The 27,476-nt window shown below is 37.3% G+C and overlaps 1 protein-coding gene and 1 non-coding gene across 3 annotated transcripts in view; one reads left to right on the forward strand and one right to left on the reverse strand.

Annotated features, from left to right (window-relative positions):
- Nucleotides 1–27,476, reverse strand: part of GABRB1 (gamma-aminobutyric acid type A receptor subunit beta1) — a 380,009-nt gene that overhangs the window by 242,506 nt on the left and 110,027 nt on the right. For both annotated transcript variants that reach the window (XM_042936466.1, XM_042936464.1), the window contains exon 4: nt 1,724–1,944. In XM_042936466.1, coding sequence (XP_042792400.1) covers nt 1,724–1,944 — 221 coding nt within the window. The remainder of the gene's footprint in view (nt 1–1,723; nt 1,945–27,476) is intronic.
- LOC122218879 lies at nt 2,590–2,773 on the forward strand. Its single transcript, XR_006202168.1, has one exon. It is a non-coding gene; the product is annotated as a U2 spliceosomal RNA (small nuclear RNA).

Here is a 27,476-nt window from a genome sequence, read left to right on the forward strand (position 1 = left end):
GATCATGACCTGAGCTGAAGTCGGACACTCAACCAACTGAGCCACCCAGGCGCCCCTAGGTCAGAGATTTTAAACTAGAGTCAAAAGATTTTGGGGGTACTGAAAGAGTGAAGAAATTCCAAACATTATTTTTATCTGAATCTATTTTACTATGTAAATAAAGTCCAAATCTATCAACTACATAGTCAACCACTGGGTTAAGTTCAGAAGTTTTATCACACATCTAGTTTTTTTTTTTTCACTTGCATAGTGTTCTGGGGTATTTGTGAATGTACAGAAATTAGTTGTATGATTTTATCCTTTACCTAGAGTTTTAGCTTAGTGTTGGCGGTGTGTGAAGAATTTTAGGGGGCTTATAAAGACTCTAAAATAATAGGAAAATTTGGGGCATACATGAGTTTGTGGATATAGCTATCAACAGTTTCCCAAAAGGATAAGGTGACAACAAAGGTTTGTTTTCTTTTTTTTAAAGGTGACAACAAAGGTTAAAGAACCACCACTCTACATATCTTACAATAATGTCACAATTCAGGTATTTCTTTGGTAAAATGGGAAGTTGATTTGAATTTTAGTCTTAAAATTTTTAATAAACCCATAACCAAATGAGGGTTAATAATAAGTATATGATACCTCTTTTATACTTGATTCTTAAAAACAAACAAAACAAAATCCACTATGGTGCAAGTTATTGTTGATATAAATTAAAGGTAACCTAAAGAAGTGAAGATATATCATGTTCACGGATTAGAGTGTTAGATCATTTTAAGATACTGATTCTCCCCAAATTGATCTATAGAGTCAATGCAATCTCAATTATAATTCCAGCAGATGCTTTCAGGTAGAAATCAACAAGTTGATTCTACAAGTTATAGGTAGAAGCAAATGGTCTAGAATATCTATAGCAGTCTTAAAGAATAAATACAAAGTTGGAGGACTTACACTACTTCATGATTTATCATATGGCTATTGTAATTAAAATAGTGTGATACTGCTGGTGAATCAACAAATAGAACAATGGAATAGAATAAAGCCTAGAATTAGACCTCCCCCCCCCCCCCCACTTATCCAGTCAAAGGCAACAACACAATCTGGCGTGAGAAGAAAAATCTTTTCAATAAATTATAAAATTGGATATTCATATGGAAAAAAATTAAATCTCAACCTCTACCTTACATGAAACACAAAAATTAATTCCATATGGATCATATACCTAAATACAAACACTGAAAGAGAGACTTAAGGGAATGAAAACAGTATGAATCTTCTCAAAGTCACTACAAAATATTTTCCTCCTTCTTCAAAGTATTGTTCCCAATTCTCTTTCATAATTAAGTAGCTATACCCAATACTTAGAACACATTTCAGTTCAGTCTGTGTGGCTCTGAGGTAATCAAGCAATTTGCTAAAAAAGGATATAACTTCTACAGTAAGTTAGATATAAAATCTGGCAAACATACATTTTCTTATGCCTATGTTTATTATTTGAAGTTTAGGGCAAATAATTCACTTACCTTGATGAACAAAGTTGCCTAGACTTAGTTCAAATGATTCCAAAAGAGTTTTTTCTGGTCTTTAATATAACTTTGTTACATAGATGAAAGTGTCTATATATTCTCCTACTTGCTTCTCTTCCCTCTGCCCATTTCCAAAAGTAAAAAATAAAACATAACAACAATAACAACAGCAGCAGCAACAGTGAATCATACAACACAAAGTCATTTACCGGAGTCCGTAGAGAACTGTTCCATCAGGATGCAGTCGGATCATTCGATTCTTCACTGTAACCCCATGCACAAATGATTTCTTGTCATTCAGAAAGTAGGTGTCTGGCACCCAGAGTTGGTCAGCTACCCTGTTGTCTAGCGTGAGATTTAGTGGGATTCCAGAATAAGAAAGCCTTTTGTCTTTCCAAGATTGCTGGAAATACATGGTGAGTGTATAATCCTGTGAAATAAAGGAAACAAAAAATTGGACTCTCATCGCCGTCATCAAAGGCCTTCTGTATGAAAGTGATAATACGTAGTATTGTGTAATCCCAGAGATCCACTGTCCTGCTGTCCCTGAGGAAGTTACACTTGAATACACTGAAATTTTCACCTCCAACTATGGGACAACCAGTAGGTTACAAGTGTTGGAGTAATAATTGAATGTATGGACAAGAATTCCCTCCAATGTAGGGTAAATCCATTTAAATGAATTTTAAGGTTTGAAGTTAAGGTCATGATCACGAGGAAGGTCACAAAGGAAAGTTGTACTGAAAGATCCATGTTCACAAAAATTAACATCTGGATATTATAGTTATGGTACCGTTTTGGAGGGGAATGTGTGCTCAATAATAACTTAAAAATTTATGCACTTAAAAGGAGAGGGTGTTTTCTAAATTGCCTCTTGAATGAATACTGCTGTTTGTCTTATAAGGGTCATCAATTACCGTTATCTGGATCTTTCTAGCAAATTACAACTTGTCTATTGATACTAAAAATCACCTTTGGATGGAGATAATCATTTTGGCCTGAGAACTGAAATCAGCTGTGGAACTGCTCAGCCATTTCTCTCTTACCTCACTCTTGCTTTGCTTTAGAAATTGGGATCGCTTCTTGGCCTTTTGGCTAAGATCAAGTGTAGAAATTGGTTTGACGTCAGAGTTGGGTTTGTATTTGAGTTTGTTTCCAAACCTCTTGTACAAGATAACACTAAGGACTTCCCTTTGTGCATTTTTTTTCTGCCCAAGTTTCCCCTGGCAGTGAGAGTCAGGAAGATTTGGGTTCAATAAATAGATCAAGCTACTGGAAAGGGACTGTGATGATTATCTTAGAGTTTTAGTTGTTGTCTGTTTTTAAAGAACTTCATTACTATAAAGTGTAATTGTCCATTAAAAAATGGTAGCAGTAAAATCATGAAGTCTTTAAGATGTGAGTCTCAATATAATAAAAAGAGAGAGTTCCCTTTTTCTTTTAAAGGATATTTATCTGTCAGTAGTGATTGTGAATATTTTAGCGACAGTTAAGAAAACACTACATAACTCCTGAACAATGTCTGTGTCCTGCCATTGTTGCATATACCACTAATTGAGAAACATTGATTCACATCGGGCCTTACATCTGGGCAAACCGCACTTTATATAGATCCCTTTATGGATCTGTATGCCATTTCTGAAATATCCCAAAATATAAGACAATATTCATTCTGGATAATGAGCTCCAATGTCCTTTAACCATTATACTCAAGAACACTCACACTGTTTACTCAAGTGGCATCTTGCAATAATTCAAAGCCATTCTTTCTTGTTCAATGACAAGGACATTAGCTCTTCACTATTAATCACACAATATCCCTTAAAGCTCTAAAATCTCCTTCCACTTTACCTTCATTTAACAGAAAAGAAAATCCACAGGGTTACATACACTTCCTTTCTCAACCGCTACTATTCGCATTTGCATTCTCTTCAATTTTTTACCATAGCACCTTTTTGGAGGAAAAATGAATTGAACAGATTCTGGGCCTTAGATTTCAAAATACCTTGATTCCAAAGCCTATGACATGTGGACCTATGTAACATGAGTAACTAACTTAACCCCTTGTATCTCTGATGCCTCGTTTTTTAAAATTAATTAATTAATTAATCTTAATTTTGTTTAACATCTATTTATTTTTGAGAGACAGAGAGAGACAGAGCACAAGTGGGGGTGGGGCAGATAGAGAATGAGACAGATCCAAAGCAGGCTCCAGGCTCCGAGCTGTCAGCACAGAGCCCGACACCGGGCTCAGAACCACAAACCATGAGATCATGACCTGAGCCGAAGTCTGATGCTTAAATGACTGAGCCACCCAGATGCCCAATCAGATGCCTCATTTTAAAGATGAAAATAATATCATTTACTAGCACTCACAATGTATTGTGAACATTACTTGGGAAATTATGGTGAAAGCTCTTTAGAAACTGTAATGTGCTAAACAAATATATGATCTTCAAAATTATTGCTATTTAAAGATTGATATCATACTTCCAAATTACTTTGAGTGTGCATATTCATTTTCATAAGCATTTCTATTTTTAAAGAGATGTTTATGAAAAAAAACTTACAGGCAGAAGGACCCCAATGACCACAAAAATAAGCAATTTTATGTGATCAATTGTAAGTCTGGGTGTTCGGTTCTTATTTGTAATTCAGCCAATGTAAGAAAAGTAATAACTATCCAAAGACATGTTATTGTAAACTTTGCCATGATGATCAGCACAGTCAGCAGTGGAAAACATGTTTTAGTACTCATGCTGAATAGCCATTAGCTTCCAGACCTTCACAGGTGATACAAAGGATTTCCTCACAATGAGAACATGGGGCAAAATCCTTACACCAACTTTCCCTCAATAAAATTTTAATATGTGATGGGGGAAAACTTATAAAGGATTATAATGGCAAACAATACTCTGATAATAAATGCTATAATTAAAATATGAGTTTGTGGTAAGTAAACAACGGAGAGTGGAAAGGAGAAAATAATGTAAACATGAGTAATCTCTGCGTAGATTTGAGTGTGCATGTGTGTGTATGTGTGTGTGTGTGTGAGTGTGTGTGTGTGTGTGTGTGTGTGTGTGTGTGTGCATTTGCATAGACTTTTCCCTTTCCCTTTCTGGAAACTGTTTTGTTTCCCGTAAAGAGAGAATTCTACACATGCAGTGAGATCTTTGCTCTCCACAACTCGCTCTTTTTTTTTTTTTTTTTTACTAAATAAGGACTAAACTTCACATCATGCTTCTAAATTAGAGCAGTAATTTACCCTATTTTCCAGAAGAAGTAATTCAGTGAAAATGTACTTATGCTTGTATGTTACATTTGGAAGTGGGTGATGTGGCACAAGTAGTTTTCTGCACTTGTCTTATGTATGTCTAGCATTATTATCTTAATCCATGACATTCCCATGATAAGTGAAAATATGGACATATGAGATTGATATCCTTAATGAAAACTTTTGGAAGAGAATGGTAGTTTGGTTGTGGTGATAATGATGATTATGGAAAGACCGAAAATACAGCCGTGTCTCTTTTGTACTATCTGTATGATGGCACGAGCATCACAATAATCTCTTTCTCCTGGAGGAGGCTCTGTGGTTTTTGTAGTCTTTCCAATCCCATCACATTTTGTTCTTACAACCTCGCAAGACAGGCCAATTCTCTCTGAGAGAATTTATTATTTACAGGTCAGAGAAACGATGTACTGTATTTTAAAGAAATTATTCTTTCTATCTGCATCTTAATAGTAATATTAACAATGACATCTGAATATAGTAAAAGTCTATGACTTGTTTTTGTATACTACGTTTTTAGACAGAAAAGGAAGGCTTAAAATTGCTGCATTTTGTTGTCTTGTACACCAGATTTTCTATTATTTCTTTATGAATCAAGGTGTAAGCACTCAAGGGAGAATGGAAAATCTTGCAGAAAGAAATTAAAGGTAGCAATACGTTGAACAAGAACACTAAAGCCTTTTTTCTTCTGGGTGTATTTACAAGTGTTCAACCAGATTTCTCAAGTATGCAAGCTACTCTGAGAGAGGAAGAAGAGCAATGGATTTAAAAACTATGGGCCATCAGGGATTCTCTGACACTGAAGCAAATTAATGGGATTAACAGGTTTGAGTTGGCTAATGAAATTGGTCAGGCTAATTCAGGCATGAGAGAATGTGATTCATTGAGGAAAAGCAAGACAGATGATACCAAATCAGTAGTGCTCCATTAGACTCCAAAAGGACATATTTTTTATAAATCTAAAAACGTTAAGGGAATAAGAAATTATTTATCATAAAAAAAAACCATGGGGGAGGGGAAGGAAAAAAAAAGAGATGGAGGGAGCCAAACCATAAGAGACTCTTAAAAACTGAGAACAAACTGAGGGTTGATGGGGGGTGGGAGGGAGGGGTGGGTGGGTGATGGGTATTGAGGAGGGCACCTGTTGGGATGGGCACTGGGTGTTGTATGGAAACCAATTTGACAATAAAATTCATATTAAATAAATAAATAAATAAATAAATAAATAAATAAATAAATAATTCTTGTGGAGAACAAAGGTTAAATCAGTGGTTTCAAACTCAAGGCAATGTTGCTCCCAGAGGACATATAGCAATGTCTGGAGATGGTTTTGGTTGTCACAACTGGGAGTGATGATATGTGCTACTGGCCTCTGTGGGCAGAGGCCAGGGGTGCTCCCTCTCAACACACACGTAATGCACTACCCAGCACAGACCCCACAACAAAGAATTATCTGGCTCAAAATGTTAATAGTGCCAAAGCTAAGAAACCCTGCCTTAGATGAAAATATCCTTCCTTTTAATATCAATAAAATATTTCAAAATCCTCTGCCATTATTTACCATGAAAATTGTGTATATTCACTGGTCTACTTGGGCTTTTAACATATTCCTCAAAACTTTGTGCTAGGTAATTCTGACATTGGATGGTTTATAATTTGCCACTTTACCATAAGAAATCATTTGGTTAAAATGCATTATCTTGCATTGGATTAGGGAAAAAGAGTTGTGTGTTTTATTGGGGTATGCCTGTGACTAGAATGAGCTCTTAGATGTTATGCTGGGCTAAAAAAAGTGGTCTTTTATGAGCTGCCTCCACAACCAGCACATCTCAGGCTGGTTGACTTGTTAGTGAAGAGACAAAATATTGCTTTAACGTCTAGTAATATTGCATCCACACAGAAGGATCATACGAACAATCCCTTCTTTTCAAACTGTTCTCAGGAAAGGGGATGTGTGTGTGTGTGTGTGTGTGTGTGTGTGTGTGTGTTCGTGTGTATAAAAGAACCAGTGCTCTCGCACACATTTATATTTTATCTTTCACAAGTTCGAACATACATTATAAAGCATCCCAACCACAAATCCGTGTTCCCTGTAAAATATTCATGCCAGTTTAGTTGAACTCTAATATGTGCTCTTTCCAAAGCTAAGGCTGCTTTTCCTAAGAGCTGATTGTGGTAGAGCTGTGCATCATTGCCTGCCAGTTCTGTGGTCCCTTCTAGGATGGAAACTGCCCTGCCTGCTGACCGAACAAGGCCACAGTGAAATCTCATGATCCTGTCCCACCCACCCCCCCACCCCCCCACCTTGGGAACAGAGAGTAGATACCTAATTTAAAAGCAGCTGATCCACAGGCAGGAAATAAACCTGTGCCTGGATCAAAAAGATGAGATGAACCAATCGGAGCCCTCTCCCAGAAATTAGCTCTTGCATAAAGAATCTGACGGGAGCTGTAGGACTAAGTGCAAAAGTCATGACATAGAACTAGGGCTGCACTGCTATTATGAGGTTATGAGAGAAGAGAGACTACGAAAAAAAGATGAAGCCAGCCTACACATAAAGCGACCGGAGAAAGGGAAATACAGCCGTAAGAGGAAGAGTCTGACATTGTGAGAGAATGAACAACTGAGTTCATGAAGGCTTTTTACTTCTTATTTCTAGTTCTCATGAGGTCTGGACATGTGGACATGTTTAATACTTTAACCTCTTAGGAGCCCTCTTTATATCATTGCAATAAACTCTGCTTTCTTTGTGCTGGTTAACTTCATTTTTATTTTCTCCAACCAGAAAAAAGCCATAATAATGATGCTGATCAACATCCATATCAGAATATAATTAAGAAAAAATTACACATATTAAGGAAACCCAACAAAAACCTCAGTCATCTGGCCTATCTTCCTGTTTTCAAAAAAGGGAGGTATTATGAGAAATTTGAGACCCAGAGATGGAAAATGACCGAAAAACAAAAAGAGAGACATATTTGGCTTTGTTTATTAACCGGAAGAGCAAAGAGAGAGGAGGAAAAGATATTTAACTTTAATCAAGACGATTCCCTATCAAACGCAATGACAATTCTGAAGAAAAGTTAACCTGGAAATTTATTCAAAGGATACAGGAGTGCTTATTCATAGAGACACATGTACCCCAATGTCTATAGCAGTGATTTCAACAATAGCCAAATTATGGAAAGAGTCTAAATGTCTATCAACTGATGAATGTATAAAGAGATGTGGCTTATATATACGATGGAATACTACTTGGCAATGAGAAAGAATGAAATCATGCCATTTGCAGCAATGTGGATGGAACTGGAAGGTATTATGCTAAGTGAAATAAGTCACTCAGAGAAAGACAGATATCATATGTTTTCACTCATATGTGGATCTTGAGAAATTTAACAGAAGACCATGGGGGAAGGGAAGGGGAAAAATAGTTACAAACAGAGAGGGAGGGAGGCAAACCATAAAAGAGTCTTAAATACAGAGAACAAACTAAGGGTGGATGGGGGGTGGGGGAAGAGGAGAAAATGGGTGATGAGTATTAAGGAGGGCACTTGTTGGGATGAGCACTGGGTGTTGTATGTAAGCGATGAACCACGGAATCTACCCCCGAAACCAAGAGCATACTGTACATATTGTATATTAGCCAATTTGACAATAAATTAGATTTTAAAAAAGTAACCTGGAGACTAGGTGTGTATGCTGGCAACAAGTAGTATAGCTTATAAAGATAGGGGGAAACAACCCACACAACTTGCATCTCATGCAAACAAAATTTAGTGAAAAATGGTCTGATAAATAAACCAATTTAAGTTGTAATTGAAATGAACCGCACAACATCTGTTTCTAATGCAACCTCCTGCTTAAATGAATGTTTCTGTATCAGTGTCACCGTTAAATACATTCTGCCATGGAAATTCATTATTGTATCTCCAGGTTTGCCGTTAATTTATAATCTTTTATCTTAACATCGTCTACTATTAAGTTAACTATTTATATATGTTTGTTGTGCTTACTCCTTAGCCATGTTTTGCTACAGTACCTTTAAAATACATGCACTGTCATTGTTTCCAAAGCCCATATTCTCATTTATTATTGATTTTTTGCCCACGCACTGGAGCCTTGCATTATGCCTCAGAGAACATAGTCTTCTTTACCTTTGCCTTATCCTAAATAGCCCCATTTGGTTTATCCATCTGGGCAGTCAGGCTTTTTGTCAGTCTTGAGTTTTGTTCTGAACAATTCTAGAGTCAATCAACCTCGTGGGAAAACGGAAACAGCTAGTTACGGCCTTGTACCAAATCAGAGGCACCTAAGAAAATCACACAGGCCGTTGTGATCATTGTGATACATGAACACACAGATGACATGGGATGTGACAGCTAGAGAATGCACTTGGGTTCTGATGCAATGAACTACGAGACTATTGGAAGTACTATTGGAGACTGAGACTGTACAATATAAGAATTTCAGCATTTGTAATCTAAATTTTTTTAATGTTTATTTATTTTTGAGAGACAGACAGAGACAGAACATGAATGGGGGAGGGGCAGAGAAAGAGGGAAACACAGAATCCGAAGCAGGCTCCAGGCTCTGAGTTGCCAGCACAGAGCCCAACACGGGGCTCGAACCCACAAACCGTGAGATCATGACCTGAGCCAAAGTCAGATGTGTAACCGACTAAGCCACCCAGGCACCCCTCAGCATTTGTAACTTAATATCTACTGTAGAAGGTACAAAGACATATTGCCTTTAAAAATATAAAAACATTTTTCTACACAACAAATCCAATTTCTTCAAATGGATGTGATAAGATTAATGTTTCATCCAGTGTCAGTTTAAATGTCTTTATGTTCTAAAGTTTAAATAATCAGAAGCTCAAATGGTTAGAGTTGTTTCCATGGTAAGATATATTGAAATGTTGGGCCCGCAGCAGGGATGATTTTCTAGAAACTTCTGAGGCAAAAAGATCTTAGGGTATTAGAATGACTGAGTCACTGTGTCAACATTTAATGGTTTTTTTACTATGCTTAATGAGTTGTATTATGCCAAATGCTGAGGAGAAAAAGTTGAGTAACACATTTTTCCTGCCTGCCTCCAGGAACTCATAGGTCAGTGGGCGAGACTCAGCACTATTAGTCCCAAGCTGTCCTGCTGTTCTCTGTAGTCTTCTCAGCTCTTCCTTTACCTGTGTAACCAGATTCCTGCATGAAATTCCCTCCACTTCAAATACTCTGAAGCAAAGTAGTTCCTCCCATCTTCATTGGTAGCTGCCTACTCAAGGAGACAAGATTATTGAGTAGGAGGGTGTCGGTTTAACAAGCTCTGGCATTCACCTAGGGAATAGATAGATAAGTCAGAGTTGACTTAACACAGCACTGAAGGAGAAGAGGGGAAGAGGAAAAACGTGTGCAGCAGTGAAGTTAGAAGAGAGCATCGGCTATGACCACTGGGTTTCTGACGTAAGTGAGTAAAGAGGTAACAATAAGAATTGAAGATTTGGGGCTGAGGATGACTAATGGTTTTCAGGCTGGTGTGTGTTGTGGGTGTCAGTGGCATTTGCACATTGAGATGCCAAGTAAGCAGTTATGGGCCAGAATATAGGAAGATAGGGCTCAGGGGGAAACAGAGCCATGTGAGTCATGAGTGATAGATGAAGTCATGAGAATGAATTGGCTCACCATGGAGACAGTAGAAGGTGAGAAGATAGAACCCCTGGGAAATTTGATTCTGTGATTAGTCACTCACTCCTTTGAGCTCCCACAACACTGTTCTCCCACTTTGATTGTAGCACTTGCAATTCTTTCTCAGTCCCACTGGATTCTGAGCTCCCCAAGGGCAAAAGATTTTTATTTTGTTTTTAATTTTTAGGCCCTGGCATAGTGTGCAGTGGAGAGCACAAACATGCTGGCTGAACGTGAATTAAGTAGTGTTGTGTGTCTGTAGCACTGGATATAAGCATTAAGTGTGTTAGTACAAATTCATCTTGCCACGTTCCAATTTTCTGAAAAAAAACTTGTCATCCTTAGATAACATACATGGGGACTTACAGTTAACTAAAATAATTTCTAATCCGGAGTATTTTTGCTCTAACTGTTCACGATTAATGGGTCTATAACTCCCACTAACCTACGTAACTGATAAATCTCTGGGAAATGAGAAAAGCACATGGAGTTTAAAACAAACTTACTTTTTAGGGCTGAAGTCACGGTGACTTTCTACAAAATACTAAGAGACATATTTTGAAATATATCAAATGAAATTTCATTGATAGTTTCAGTAGTAACTTCTCATTTTGGAAGCATAAGGCTATTTACACCAAAGCTTTAAAAATGGACCGTATTCAGTGAAACTTTTGAGCTCATTCACAAATTAGTCAATATTGAAAATTATCAGTAAAATACTAGATTGGTGATTCATTCATCAAGAGAATCATAAATGTTACTGATGTGTAAAACCACATAAGTAATTACATATATATGACACGCTAAGTTTTTTCAAACTTCCTTAGTTGCAGAGATCCCTAGGAAAACAGTGTTTCCATTTTCTCTAATATCTCAGTAAGAGCAGAAGTAAAAACATATGCATGGAGTGGAACATTCAGAATGTGGTAGTTTTGGCTGACTATCCTGAGTTGAACTATGATTATATGACCAGGATGGTAACCATTATGTGGTATGCCTGGCAATTCAAGAAAACTAAACTATAAAGTGATGTAAGCTTGGGAAAAAACCATGAGAATCAGAATCAAACTAAAGTTCTGTTAAAACACACACTACTTAGAAGAGATGGAAAAAACTTTGCCATCATTTTCTAGCCCAGGAAGGTAGTCTTCTTTCGTGAATTGTGATCTTTTAATGTGAATAGAGCTTAAAAGGGAACAGTCAGTATAAAGTAAGGAGGGGAATTGAGGAGGGCATTTGTTGGGATGAGCACTGGGTGTTGTATGGAAAACAATTTGACAGTAAATTATATTAAAAAGATACATGTATATATGTATATAAAGTAAGGATTCTATTATGTTTTGTGGGAGGAAAATTAGATATTAGGAACTTTTCCCCCCAAGTCAGATGGTGCATACATATTTATTTATTTATATTTAAATTCAAGTTAGTTAATTTTTTTAATGTTTATTTATTTTTTTTCTGGAGGGGGGGACAGAGAGAAAGGGAGACACAGAATCTGAAGCAGTCTCTAGACTCTGAGCTGTCATTAGAGCGTGACACAGGGCTCAAACTCATGAACCCCAAGATCATGACCTGAGCTGAAGTCGGAGGCTTAACAGATTGAGTCACCCAGGTGCTCCTCAATTCAAGTTAGTTAACATAGAGTGTAGCATTGATTTCAGGAGCAGAATTTAGTGATTCATCACTTACATATCACACCCAGTGCTCATCTCGACAAGTGCCCTCCTTAATGCCCATCACCCATTTAGCCCACCCCCACCCCCCCACACACCAGCAACCTTCAATTTGTTCTCTGTATTTAGGAGTCCCTTATGGTTTGCCTCCCTCTCTGTTTTTATCTCATTTTATTTTTCCTTCCTTTCCCCTATGTTCCTCTGTTTTGTTTCTTAAATTCTGTATATATTGAAATCATATGATATTTGTCTTTCCCTGACTGACTTATTTCACTTAGTATAATACACTCTAATTCCACCCATGTTGTTGCAGTTGGCAAGATTTCATTCTTTTTGATAACCGAGTAAGGAACTCTTAACTTTTTTTTTAATGTTTATTTATTTTTGAGAGAGAGACAGTGTGTGAGCAAGGGAGGAGCAGACACACACACACACACACACACACACACACACACACACAGAATCTGAAGCAGGTTCCAGACTCCCAGCTGTCAGCACAGAACTCAACGCAGGGCTCAAACTCATGAATTGTGAGATCAAGACTTAGGCTGCAGTCAGATGCTCAACCGACTGAGCCACCCAGGAGCCCCAAGAACTCTTAACTTAAAACTAATAGGGTGAAAAGGAGAGACTGTTATGGGATACAATGATAGCTCTCTCAAGAGCCAAGTATTTCTGATATCTCTGAGAGCTGTCACTTACCCTTCCAGGAAGGAATCCTATAGAAACTCTCAGGAACTTTATTTTCAGACTTTCTAACAGGAAGATGGATTTCCATCAAATTATCCATCAGATTGTCATCCTAAAGAGACCATGGATAATGGTCTCTTGGGTGTCCCTGCGGGACTTTCAAAATAGAATGGGTAGCCAAATTAAATGCTCAAATGTCAACTTTATCAAAATGTTTGCCTTCTAGCTCCATTCTCTCTTGTCTGTACCGTCTTCCTTAGCTTAGTTTTCTTTTAATTTTCCTTTTAGAGATAATCACTATCAACATTTTGGTGGCTAGTTTTTCTATCTACTTAAAAAAATAAGATCATTTTATATACACTACCTTTTTATCAAGAAAATTATTACTTCTACACAGCTATTTATGTATTCATTTGCTTGTTTGCTTATTGTTTATCAAGAGCTCTTTCTTCCTCTATCCTACTTTCTTTCACTAATTGGTAACTTGGTGAGCAACATTTTATATGTTTGCTCATACTCATACAATTATATAGGAACATATATATTTATAGATGGGAATTTATCATTGTTTTTTCAAAAATAGCATTATATATATTCACTTCTATGAATCTTTCTCTTATTAATGAACAGCACAGAAATTCCTCCAAATCTATGGGTAGAGATATAACATTCCATTTGGTGGTTATACAGTGTACTATAATATAGAAATTAATCATATTCTATTAATGGCCACGAAGAACATTTCAGGGTTTTTTAAACAACTAAAAACAGCATTGAAATAAATATTTTTTGATAGATAGATGATGGATAGATAGGTAGATCACAAGTACTGGTGTTTCAGTGCATCTTTTGCCTTGTGTGATGCTATGCTCTGGAGCTTAATATGGCAACTTGCTAAGACAAAAATAAAACCACAGACTGCTCCTTTAGTACTATAATTTTCTAAATATTAAACTAAATTCAAATTTATAAAAAGCATTAACTAAGTAAGGTATCTTAAAGTCAAGTTTATAGAACTAAAGAGCTACATCAATATCCATACTGGCCATCCTTGGTGGCTCAAACTCGTTGAGCATCTGTTCAAACTTCTCTTGGTCTTTGACTGGATCCGGCTAAAAAGTGACTTGGTAGACCTTGCTGCAGAGAAGGACCTTGGCAATGTTATATCATTTAATGAGAAAAACAAAACAATAATGAAACTTTAAAGTCTAGGAATTTCCTTGGTAGTATAGAAAAAGTGGTTTGTGGATTGTAAAGTTAATAATTCTGATAAACTGAATAGTCCTCTAATACAATTTCATAGTCATTGGTCATATCAAACACGCATATCTAAAGAGATTTGCATTAAGGATATACACTGGACCCAACTAGGAACAAAACCTCCATGCTAACACCATGCTAAAACAAATTGACCCATCAACTAAGTCTTTGGCAAAAATAGAACTAAGATAGTTGGAATCTAGTTAAAGATTTATTGCTCACTAGTCCTGTGATCTTAGAGCAAATTTGTCAATTATTCTGAAATTCAATCTCCTTGTCTGTGTGAATGGCAGAAAAACTATGAAGAGGTCTGTTGTAACAGTAAATCAAAATTATGTATGTAATAGTGCTAAAATATTTAAAAACTATATGTGAATAAATGAAGAAAACAAAGTAGCTTTAAACATGTCACAGGACAATGAAATGCTTAATATATATTTGTACTCTCTTTAGCTGAGTTATCAATACCCCTCTCTAAATACTTAATAAGAGCTGCCTATTACTGAACGTTTACCTGTAGTAGGTGCTTTCTATATGTTATTGTTTAAACTTCACAGCACCTTTATGAAGTTGGAATTAGTATTCTCTTTTTATAAATGAGACTCTGAGTTTATGAAATGCCCAAAATGACTCCACTCAAAAAACATCAGATTTGTGATTTGAACCCACATCTGTCTGACTTTAAATTCCTAGTTCTTTCCAGTATATAACAAGCAATGGCTTAAGTATGTATCACAAGCATGAAAGGTTTTTCTCCTAGGACATGGTTTTTGTCTCCTGCCTAAGGCTGACTTCTGACTTGCTTTATTATGGATTAATCATTAACAATCAGTTCTAATGTAGACTTTTCAGTCCTCTCTGATGTTTTATCCATGAATTCTCCTTCATCGGCTGTTGCTGGTAAGGAACACCACTGCCATGCTCTTATCTGTGTGCAGCTGACATCCCCACAGAATGCTAAATACAATCAATTGTTCATCACTGCCCTGGATGATTCTTCAGATGTTAGCTAAGGGAAAGAACATTTTCGTTCTACGATATCCTCAAGGAGTATAGGAAGTAGGATAATTTTCTTTTGGTAGGATGGCTTCCCGTTCAAAAGCCTGCCAAAGTATTTTACTACTTCTAAGTGAAGGCCTTCTTAATCATTGCCTATGATAGCAACTGTATTTTCCTTGCTGGCAGTTATTTCTAAGTAACAGTAAGATGAAAGGCAAACATGGCAAGTGCCTAGAGGTTAAGGATCTTTTAATTTAGATTATGTGTGTATGATAACACTCTAGGAGAAGAGAGCACATACATTTGTTGAGGGTGGGAGCTATTAGGCTTTACTTCTATGCCTCCGGCACCGGATGATGGAATGCTGAATGAAACAACTATTCATGGCCCCAAACAGAATCACGCCCACCCACACTTAAGTCTGCTTCTCTACCTCCACCCCCATCTCCATTCCCCATGTTGATCAAATCAGAAGCTAAAAATCTTTCTGGACTCTTTTCTCTGTCTCAATTTCCATATTAAATGAGTCAATAAAACCTGACCTTTCTATTTCATGAAAATATCTCTTTATTCTATCCACAGATGCTACGATTTAGTTTGGCATTTATCATTTCTCACCTGATTAACTGTAAGCGGCTTCTAACTAGTCCTCTACTTTTGGTCTTGTTCTTCTTCCCTAATGCATTTTGATATATGGCAGGTAAAGTGGCATTTCCATTTTTAAAAATTGCATGATGAATATGTTGCTCCCAAGGTTAAACTTTGGAGGTCCCTCCAAGTTGTGAAGATAAAAATACAAATTGCCCAAGGGCAAACAATGTGCTTCCTTTGTTCCTATTTCTCTAATTGCACTTCCTTACTCGATTCCTTTTCCACTCTATCATCCAGCCATGCTTGTCTTCTCTCAGTTCCTCAGAGACACGGTATTTCCTCTTGCTGTGAAGTCCTCTTGCCCTAGAACCATCATTCTTCTTCTCTTGCCCCTGGCCACGCCCTACTGATCCAGGCCTCAGATGGGAAGCCAAATTGTACCTTTCTATCCCTAATCAGAAAAGAGAAAGTTTGGGTTTGGTCTCTCCTATTGCTCCCCCAGGGCCCTCTCTTCATAACCTGTATTTCTCTGCAAGGAAAACAGGCTGGGTGCTCTTCCATTTCCTCCACCAGCCTGTGAGCTCCATGAAGACATATCTATTTTGTTACTCCCTGTGCTGAGGACAAGGCCTGCAGCCCAGAGGGTATCTAACAACTTGTTGAATGAAGCAATAAATTGTTGAGAGGAGGGGTAAATCCAGAGGGAGACAGCCCAGTTAAGATTGTAGCAGAGGTGAAACATACTAGGAATCTGAATGGCGGCAGAGTAGGAGTAGCCTAAGGAGAGGAGTAAGAAACAAAACATTGGAAGGAAAGAGAATGGATTTAAACTGGTTGCTGGTAATATGAGAAATAAAGAAAACAAGGCCATCACTAGAGGAGTACCAGAATTCAGGGAAAAGTTGATGTATTTATTCTGGACATTAATTCAAAGAGCTTGAAGTGGAGATATAAGTATTGTAACTGATCATGAGATAAGTAGATAGATATCAGGGGCACATATTTAATAAGCCCTCATCAACTCTATGGGGACAGAATTAAATGAGATTATCAAAGTGAATGTATCAAAGATAGAGGCAAGACAAGGGTGTAGGACAGAAGCTTGGTGCATATCAGTCTTCTCCCACCCACCACCTTGCACTGGCTAAATGCCAAAATGCTCTTTCAGTGTGTGAATGCAGGGCAATTGATCAATTATCACTCAAGAGGAGAGATGGGGTATTAGTAACTATGAACAGTCTGAATATCAAAATCTACAGATAAACTCCAAACCCATTTTTACAAAATTCTAATATTTAGCTGAGAAAACTGTTTTCTCATGTAAAGTGAAAGATGTCAAGGACAAATAAGACTCACTTCTTAAACTATATCATTTTGTTTATTTTTAGTGTGTCTTATCCACTCCTAAGGGAGGTGTATGTTTCAAAGTTAGGCATCAGCAACAAAAATGACCCAGAAAAAGAAATTGCCTTGAATAATTTACCACCCAGCCAATCAAGTTTCTAATTAAACTGTGGAGTCACACACCAACATGTTCCTTTTAAGCATATTTAAAATGTATTAATTTAGTCATATGCTAGCCTTTTCCTTGTCATAAAATTTTTCTAGATATATTACTTAAAAAATTCACATGGGGATTTGGTTTGCTAATGAGAATAAACCTAAGGATCTGGAGAAGTGGGTTTTAGATCTATGGATAATCTTTGTCAAATCAAATTCCCAGACAGTGAGCAATTTCATCTAGTAAAATGAGGGGGTTGCCCAGATCAATGATTCTCACACTCAATGTATGTAATTAACGTCAGGACCACTTGGACTACTGAATGTGATTCTAAGGAGCACCATCTTGAAATTTACATTTTTTGGACGAAGGCTTCCAAGAACATTAGTATGCTTATTAAATTCTCGGATCATAATTCAAGAAATGGTGGCCTGGGTATTTTTCTTCAAAATCCTAAATGATCTATGTCAATGCTTTCATTAGTCCTATAAAATCTGTATCTGTTCCTGTCTCTATCTACTTATTTATTTAGTTAGTGATGAGAGAGAGAGAGAGAGAGAGAGCGCACATGAGTGGGGGAGAGGGGCAGAGGCAGAAGAAGAGAGAGAATCTTAAGCAGGCTCCATGCTCAGTGTGGAGCCCGACAAGGGGCTGGATCTCACTACCAAGAGATCATGACCAGAGCTGAAATCAAGAGTTGGAAGCTTAACCAATGAGCCACCCAGGTGCCCCCCTGTCTCCACTTATAATGTCATTCCCTATTTTATCAATTTCCTTTTGTGTTGTCTTTTCACTAAAGCAAAACAAATATAAGCCTTGGAAACTTCTCTTAGTGTTGCTCTACAAGAAACACATTTTCTTGAATAACGAAAGAGGAAAAGGGAAGGATAGAGAGAAAAAGTAAAGGAGAGAAGGTCCTTTATCTTTACTTTCATGTACTGTGTATTTTCCTGCCCTTCCAACTCACTACTTTTAGCTTAGCACATTTGTTTTATTTTATTTTATTTTATTTTTTATTTTTTAAAATTTACATCCAAATTAGTTAGCATATAGTGCAACAATGATTTCAGGAGTAGATTCCTTAGCGCCCCTCACCCATTTAGCCCACATTTGTTTTTAAAACATGTAACTCAGAAGCATACTGAAATTTGAATCCCTAGCTCAGATGTGAGTGGAAATAAAGGATGAACAAGTAATATGGCCACTGAAACAATATCTGCAAGAATAATGCAGATTTTATTTTTGAAGAGCAGCTTGAGTTCTTTCCAATTCTTCATACCTCATCTGTGGCCGTTTCTCCATCCTGAATATGGAAGAGACTGAAGGACAAGGACAAGGGAGGTCTCGTATAAAAACATCACAGAGAGCCTTAGGAAGAAAAAAACACACACTATGCTGATGTATTTTTTCATCTGCATGGAGCAATGTGTATTTTGGTTCAGTGTTAAAAATCCTCAAGCTATTTCTCTCATGTCACAAGTTTAAGGAGTTATCTATGAATGAGTCAGCCTGACAGTTGCCATGGTAACAATGCTCATCCCTTTGGAGTCCATCCCCTTGTAACGTTGCCGCAGAAATACCTTAGTTTCAGGAGGATCTGAAGTTCCTCCTAGATTTAAATATTCATTATGTTATATATGCATTCCCTGATTTTTCAAGATTACCTGACTAGAAATCATTTTTAGAGCTCTATAAATAGACCTGCTACGTCATCCTCCTTTCTTCCACAGATGAAAGACAAGTCCATAAAAATCCTTCCTGTGCTCATAGCACAACCAGTCTCTCTCGCTCCCCTCACCCCTTTCCTGGGCATAAATGTGGGCACATATGTGGGCAACCAGTGTCCTTCATATTTGAAATGTTTGAAGAGACCACTCTAGACAGCAATCATAAGCCCCTATTTTCAGGAGAGTGGTTGAAAATACTTGCAGACTGCCACGCTGCAACTGTGCATGAATGTAAATGATGCTGTCATTTAGAGTGTAGTCACTATGGGCAACGTTGGTGTGGTTTCTGATTTATATTCTAGGAACAATCTATTTGACAGAATAAAATTGCTTGTAGTTGCTATACCTTCAAACAGAGAAGTCCAGACTTTTCTTTGACAAGCAAGGTTCTAAATAATCTCTCTCCATGTACTTTTCCAACACCTTTTCCTTCTTGACTACCTGCCTACTCAGGCATGTCCTACTGCAGACACAAAGGGCTACTCATTATTTCTTTAACATTTTGTATTTTCCCATACTTCAGTGTTTGGTTATACTTTTTTCTCTTCTTAAAATCAAAATCCTACTTACCTACAAGGTCAAAGATTTTGCCAATCCTCCCTCCGGGCCAAATTAACCTTCCCCCCACTCTGCTCTTTGTTACTTTGTCAATGTCTCTATGGAGCATTGACACATTCCACCTAGTGTGGTCATGATGTAGCTATTCAGAGGCCTGTCTCCTCACTCTATGCTTTAGAGGTTGTGCCCCATGTCTCATTCATCTTTGTGTGCCCATAATATTTAGCACATAGACACCAGCTGATGTTCACTAGACTTAAATATGTTGATGTGAATGGAATAAAATATTCACGGAAAACAGCCAAGTGAAGAGCTTTGAGATCCTGGTTGGTCACGGTGTAATACAACACTCCTAGTACACATAGGCTGGCGTCTTTGCAATATGGTGTTTATGAGTACCCCATTTCTGAAGTAAGCATGATGGGCTGTTGACTATGATGGTTTCTCTGAAATCCACTGCCAAGCTGCACTTTTAGAAACTGTAGTCATGTGGTATCATGATTAGAGCATAGGCCTTAAAGTAAAAAAGATCTGAATTCAACCTCAGCTTTGTTATTTACTAGCTCTGTTACAAAATCATTTTGCCTTTCTAAGGTCCAGTTTCCTCACCATTAGATTGGAATTAATTGAGATAATATAAGAAAAGTCTTCGTGCAGCGCTTCATATACAAACATGCATTCCATAAATAGTAGTGATTACTACTGCAAGTATAACTCAGAGATACTTCAGGAGGTTAATATATCTCAATTGTTCTCATGGTACCACTGGGAATCCTCTTTGTGATTGTTATACTGCACATGAAATAGTCTGCTGAGGGTGTACCAGGTCCACAGCCATTATTTCTGATACGAATCTGACCGTACTTTGGTCAAATAACTTTCCCAGACTAGGCGCAACTCTCTGATGCAAATAAAGTACTTCTATAGATTAGGCAGTGGGCTACAGATTGGCCTTAAATATTCACGCTGCACGTTATGTATGCTCTATACTCAGTGGAGACTCTCTTCCTTCTGAAGGTAAGACACACAGACAAGGACACAGTTAATAGCATGGGGCAGAAACAAAGACACAGCAAGAGGAAGCAATGTTTAGAAAAAAAGGGGAGTTTAGCATGAGTTGCTGGGGAAAACAGGGGACTTGGAAGTGCTTACAGAGAAGCAAAGACAACAGGCAGCAGAGTCTCCTTAATGTTATTGCTGAGACTCTCTAGAGCTAATCCGGGATTTTGAGTCAGGTTCTATTTCCCAGTGAAGCCCCACTGTGTGGGTGCTAAGACTATTGTCAGTAATTCTAGACCCCTCCTTGTATCATCACTCAAATAACAGGAACCCCTCTATTCTTTACATCCTGAAAATGCCTACCTGATGATGTCAACAGTTTTGATTTAGAAATGTCTACCATTTGAAATTTATCCCAAGGCCATCACTTAGTCACTTACCAGCTATTTTTTGAGTAGTTACCATGTGTCAAGGACTCTGCTGGGCATTGGAACCCCAGGGAGAGTTACTTTCTCCCTCCTCTCTGCCAGTCCTACACCTTAGCATTAAACTCAGAGTCCAACATTGCATTTGTCTAGAGCTACATGTATGTATCTTTTCCTAGCCTCTTTCTTCCAGGAAGGCAGTATTTATGTGTTCTTTTTTCCCCGTATCTCGCACAAGGTCCAGAACGTAATAGGCATTCGTTAACAATCTTGGATGTTTACAATCATGAATACATTGATCAAACAGAACTAAGGTTGATTTCATGGTGACACTAATACAAGTTTTTTGAAGAGCAGTATATAATACTGAGACCAATCTTATTTTTAACCATGAGGATGTGAATGCTCCTCTCAAGCTTATGTTAATTGAGTTGGCATATATATAGGCACTTTTTCTAAGTCCTTCATTTGGAAATTTCTACATCATGCCTCTTTATTGAAGTCTTTTATCTCACTTATACACGTACTTAATTTTGCTCTAAGCAAAGTCTATTTTGTGAGATTCTTTGCGTTGTCAAAGAGCAACTTAAAAAAAAGGTAACAACTTGAGACAAGCGTTTCTGTTATTTCAGAGAGACTTTTTTTTTTAACACAATGTCATAGAAGGCACAATGATGTACTTATGATCTGTTTAGTTTTTTCCACTCAGTGGTACCAAGAAACAAGGGCCAAACCCCCTCATTTGTAATTCCCTCCAAATAACCAAGGACAGAAGCCTAGTTTAATTTCTAAAGGTAGTTATATTTAGCTGTAAGACCATATTATTTGATGAATTTAATTATAAAGATTGAAGATTTGTTTGAAAAGTTTGCTGAGAAGATTTCAACAAGAGAAATAGCTACTGAAATACTGTATGAGTTACAACTGGCATTCAGAAGGAAACCTTGAACTAGGTAAGTACCTTCTCTCAAGGTGCTGACAAAGACAGGAGGAATGGAACTAACATTTCTTGAGCATTGACAGTGGACCAGATACTTTGCTCTTCATTTTGTATACGTGTTCTCGCATGGTGCACTTAGCAATTCATAAGAGCTGGTGTGATATAAAGACTGAGATTGAGAGGGATCGAAAAGGCTGCTTGTAAATGTTATGATCTGGGGTTTGAATCCAGGTATGCCCAAGTCCAAATTTGCACACTTTCTACTATACCTTTCATGCTTGCCATAGTGGGCTGAATGGTAGCCTCCCAAAAGATATGTCCATATTCTAATTCCCAGGACCTGTGAAAGTAACCCTACTTGGAATAAGGGACATTGGAACTGCAATTAAGTTAAGGATCTTGAGATAAGATCATTTGGGGTTATTCAGGTGGGCCCTAAAGCCAATGACATGTGTCTTTATAGACATATACAGAGGAGAGATACAGGGAGAAAAGAAGGTGATGGGAAGATGAAAACCAAGATTGGAGTTACATGGCACAAGTCAAGGAATGCCTGGAGCCACCAGAAGCTGAAAGAAACAAGGACAAAATCTCCTGTACAGCCTTCAGAGGAGCACAGCTCTGCTGACACCTTGATGCCAAACTTCTGGTTTCCAGAACTGAGAGAAAAAAAAAAATCTGTTGTTTGAAGCCACCTGGTTGGTGGTAATTTATTACTGCAGGTGTAGGAAACAAACATACCTCCTGAAGTTGTTCTTTCAAATCTGGTATATATTTTTGGATATTCACTAACATAGTCACTCAGCCTTATAAGTAATATTTTAGTACTTTGAATTTTATGTTCTAGAATTTTAAGCCTTACGTGGAATATAAAATGTATCATGTCCCTGCCTTCAGTGTGCTCAGAGAGAAGAGAAAGATGCACATAAAACAATTAATGAGCAATATACTCAGAAATATTTATTCCACTCATATTATGCATCAAAGATAGTTTTAGGTGCTGAGGATTCAACAATGAATAAGACAGAAAACTTCTCCATTCCCAATGAGATTCCAGGGAGAAACAGCAGCTACTCTTGGTCCTACGAAGGGGAACGGGCTTGGATGGTTATGAAAAACAAGCTTGTGGAAGTTAAGAAAAATATGTAGTGGGAAATAAAAAAAAAACAAAAACAAAAAGGAAAGCTAGCATGTATTAAGCATTTCAATAGAGATGGTCTGCTATTATTATTATTGTTATTATTACTGTTATTATTATTCACCCACTAACATCTAAATAGTATATTTAGAATTTGTTGAGCAAAAGATAATAATAGTGTTTTTTAAAAATATATATATACAAAAACCAACACCCAGCTACAGGGTCAATGGGACCCAGTGGTGATGTAGGTGAAGACTTATGGGTTCTGATAGACAAGCACCTCCAAAACGTTTGCTTCATCTATGTACCATGGAATATCCACACTCTATCTAGAATTCTAGGGGGAACCACACTAAAAAAAAAATGAACATGTCAGTATTCTTGTCCCCAGTGGTTTACTCTAAAATATTTGCCTGAAAGTGTTTACATGTATGCGTGTGCTCCTCCCACAGAGACAGAGCCATCAGTAGAAACCCTTTATATATTAAAACAAGATACCCTAAAAGGTAAGGAAAATAATAAAGGCAAAGAAAATGAGAACTATCATGGAAGATATGTTTCATACAATTCTTATTTTGCCTTCACTCAACTACCAAGTTAAAAGAAGAGAGAGAAAGTGTGGAATCCTTATTTTGGTGACACCTTCCTAGCTTCCTGTTTTGACCCACCAGCCACTAGGTGGGGGCAGCGTTTTAGCTTGCTGCTCTTTTTTCCATAATAACATAGAAAAATCATAGCAGGGTACTGCTGATGAGAGTATTGGGGCAAACTATCTGAATGCAGTTCACGGCATATTTTTAGTTCATAATGAAAGATATATCTGCAGTTCTGATCCCAGCAGAAAGGTCAAAGAAATCATGCTTTCCATGAAGGCTAGGTAAATATGAAAGAGAGATGATTTTAATAGAAGAAAATTGAAAAGGAAGATATGTATCTATCCTATAATGTATGAACAGATGCTAATAAAGGGAGACTGAAAATCACTGAGTCAAGTGGTAGTTATTTACTTTTCACATCCCAGACACCATCTTGGTTTTCAGTTTATTTAGGTATCATACTTGACTTTGTCTTCTCCTCCTTACCCATGTCCTTCCCCATTCAATCAATTATCCATTTCTTCATTTATAACTTCTAAAGACTTCAAATTTATCCCCCTTTCCTACTTACTGCCATGATCTTAGTTCAGGCCACAGTCGCCTCTCTTCTGAACAACTGTACAATTCTAACTGGTTTCATTGCCTTCAATTCACCTACCCTTCCAAATCCATTTTCATATTATTGTCAGAGTAATTATATTCTAAAATGAGAATCTGATTATATCCTTGTTTTTTTCAAATGGCTCCCATTGCTCTCAGAATTAAATTCAAACTTCCTGACATGATTTCTCAGACGATTGGTGATCTCTTTCTATGCTCAGTGTCATCTCTCATTTTTCTCTCCATCTTGAGTTCTACTCTCTAGTCAGAAAATCGTATTTGTCATTTATTGAATGGACCATGTTTTTTTGTGTGTGTCCTGTCTCATTCTCTCATATCCTTACATTCAGAATATGCCTTTTAGCATTTCTATTTGTCTTTCCTTTATCCCAGCCCTGACTACACTTGCCTATGCTTCCTCTCCATCTCCTAATTTCTAGTACTAATTTTATATATTATCTTAGATATACCTTCATCTGGGATCATTTCTTCACCTCATAAGCCTAGAGACACTCATAACCCCCTGTGCTTATCATCTTATTGAAGTGACCTGTTTTCTTAATGTCTTCCCTCTATAGCATAGGCTCCCCAGGGGTGAAATTATATTTTATTCATCTGTTTTTTTCTAGCATCTAACTGTGCTTAGTTCATACTTATTGTTCTCATGATTTTCTTTGAATTAATTGGTAAATGAGTCACAAAATGGTCATTTCAAGGGGGGTATGGTTATAGAGTCTGCCTCTGTGTTACTTGAGTAATTGGCCCAGGAATATCTTTAATACATTAGTCACTTATTAACACATGGTCTTGGGATGACGCTTGGTGGGATCAGTGTTTATATTTACTTGAATTCACCTTGAAGTTAATGAGGGATGTACATCTATAGAAGAAAAAAACCCCAAGCATACAACACAATACGCCTTTTAGTCATAGATTAAAAGCCATTAATAAGGATTTCAAGTGTTTCTGAGAAATGATTCACAACTTCAGGAAAGTTATATACATATATATATATATATATATATATATATATAATATATACATATAATATAATATACATATAATATATATAATAAGATTGTATAGGGATAGAATTTAGCTGAATATACTAGTATAGTAATATCAGTTTGTTTACAACTATAATTCATTCAAACTGATTGGCACCTATAATATATTCATTTTTAAGTGTTTTCTATCTTTCAGTCCTGGTCATCCTAAAGCCATTAGTAGTAAAATCTGATTTTTCAAATATCTGTCTTACAAACACTCTGAGGATACACAATCACTGAAGGCCTATTTAAGCTCTTGGCAAAGAAGGTTGTGATTTGGGAGTTGTTAAATGGTTTGAATATCACATGTGTCTCCATATCCATTAGAGAAAATATTCTCGCTCTCTCACTCTCTCTCTCTCTCTTTGGATAAGCTAGCTTAAGTTGGTTCTATTTTTTAAGAACCAAAGATCTCTTAAAGAGGAACCCTGTTACACTATTGGTGGGCAGGCAAACTGGTGCAGCCAGTCTGGAAAACAGTGTGGAAGTGTCTCAAAAAGTTAAAAATAGAACTACCCAGTGATCCAGTAATTGCACTAGTAGGTATATACCCAAAGGATACACAAATACCAATTCGAAGGGATACGTGCACCCAGAAGTTTATAGCAGCATTATCCACAATAGCCAAATTATGGAAAAAGCCCAAATATCCATTGACTGATGAGTGGCTGAAGAAGATGTGGTATATATAAAATGGAATATTACTCAGCAATTAATAAGCCATGACTTATTAAAGCCATGAAATCTTGCCATTTGTAATGATGTGGATGGAACTAGAGAGTATTATGCTAAGAGAAATAAGTCAGTCAGAGAAAGATAAATGCCAAATGATTTCACTCATATGTGGAATTGAAGTACAAAACAAATGAACATGGGGGGAAAAAAGAGAATCAAGCCAAGAAACAGACTCTTAACTATAGAAAATAAACTGATAGTTACTGGAGAGGAGGTAGGCAGACTGATGGATTAAATATGTGATGGGGATTAAGGAGGGCACTTGTGATGAGCACTGGGTGCTGTATGTAAGTGATGAGTCACTAAACCCTACACCTGAAATTAATATTACACTGTATGTTAACTAATTGGAATTTAAATAAGATTTTGGAAAGAATAAAAAAGAACCAAAGAACTCTTAATTATGAAGGACAGATCAAAGAAATAATGAGCAAAAGTATACATGACTCATGGTAGAGAAGGAGAGGGGGGCTCTTTTCTCTTGGGAGAGTTAAGAAAAAAAAGAACTAGGAGGAAGAGAGGAATGTTTCTGTGATCTGATTACCCATTTTGTTTTGCATGTCATGGCCCACGTACTATTTTTAACTCATACCTGACAAATGTGATCATTGCTAAGACAATTCTGTACTTTTCCTCAAGGTAGGAAAAACATTTTAAGAGCCTTTTGAATTTTCTAAATTTCCCTGGCACTTAACTTGCTTGACAGTCATTCACATTCATTTGTCTAGCAATTGTAAAATTTACATTTGTACCAAGCAAAGCCACCAGAGAATTACATATTTTGATCAGAAATTCTTTGGCTCCAAGAAAACTAGTCTTTCTCAATTACATTTCCTTCCTTATTATGACCTCAGGTCTGATATAAGAGATAAAGTAAGAAATTTAGGGAGGAGCCAAGATGGCAGAACAGCATGGAAGTTTTTTGTGTGTCTCCCATCCATGAAATACAGCCAGACCAACACTAAACCATCCTGCACACTTAGAAAACTGATTGGAGGATTAACACAACAATCTGCACAACCTGAACCACAGAATTCAGCAGGTACGTGGCATGGAGAGGTGAACGTGGGCAGTGAGAAGCCGTGGGAAGGGAGGTGCTTTTGCGAGTGGAGAGAGGATGGAGACGGGGGCAGGGGAGAATACAGGAAAAGCACCCCTCCCCAAAAACAGTTGGAGAGAAAGTGGAAAATTGGAAACAGCCACAGGGACTAAACTAAAAAGGGAGAAAGGAGAAAGGAGAGGGTTTAAAGTCCATTAAGACTGTAAACAAGGGGAGCACAAAGGCTGCAACTCTGCAGCTCGATACCTGGCAGTGCTCCAGTGGGAAGGGTGAATCCCCAGGAACAGAGTGGGGTCTGGGAGGTTCTTGGGCCACATGGGGAAAAGTAGTTCCACTGATGGAAGGACATTTGGTAGAGACTGTTGAAGCCACCTGGTCCCAGCAGACCCCAGAAAATGGCCACATTCGCTGGTGCTGGAACAAGGTCATTAAGGGTGAAGCC

The sequence above is a fragment of the Panthera leo genome, chromosome B1 (genome assembly GCF_018350215.1).
Source record: "Panthera leo isolate Ple1 chromosome B1, P.leo_Ple1_pat1.1, whole genome shotgun sequence".
NCBI classification, from domain to species: domain Eukaryota; kingdom Metazoa; phylum Chordata; class Mammalia; order Carnivora; family Felidae; genus Panthera; species Panthera leo.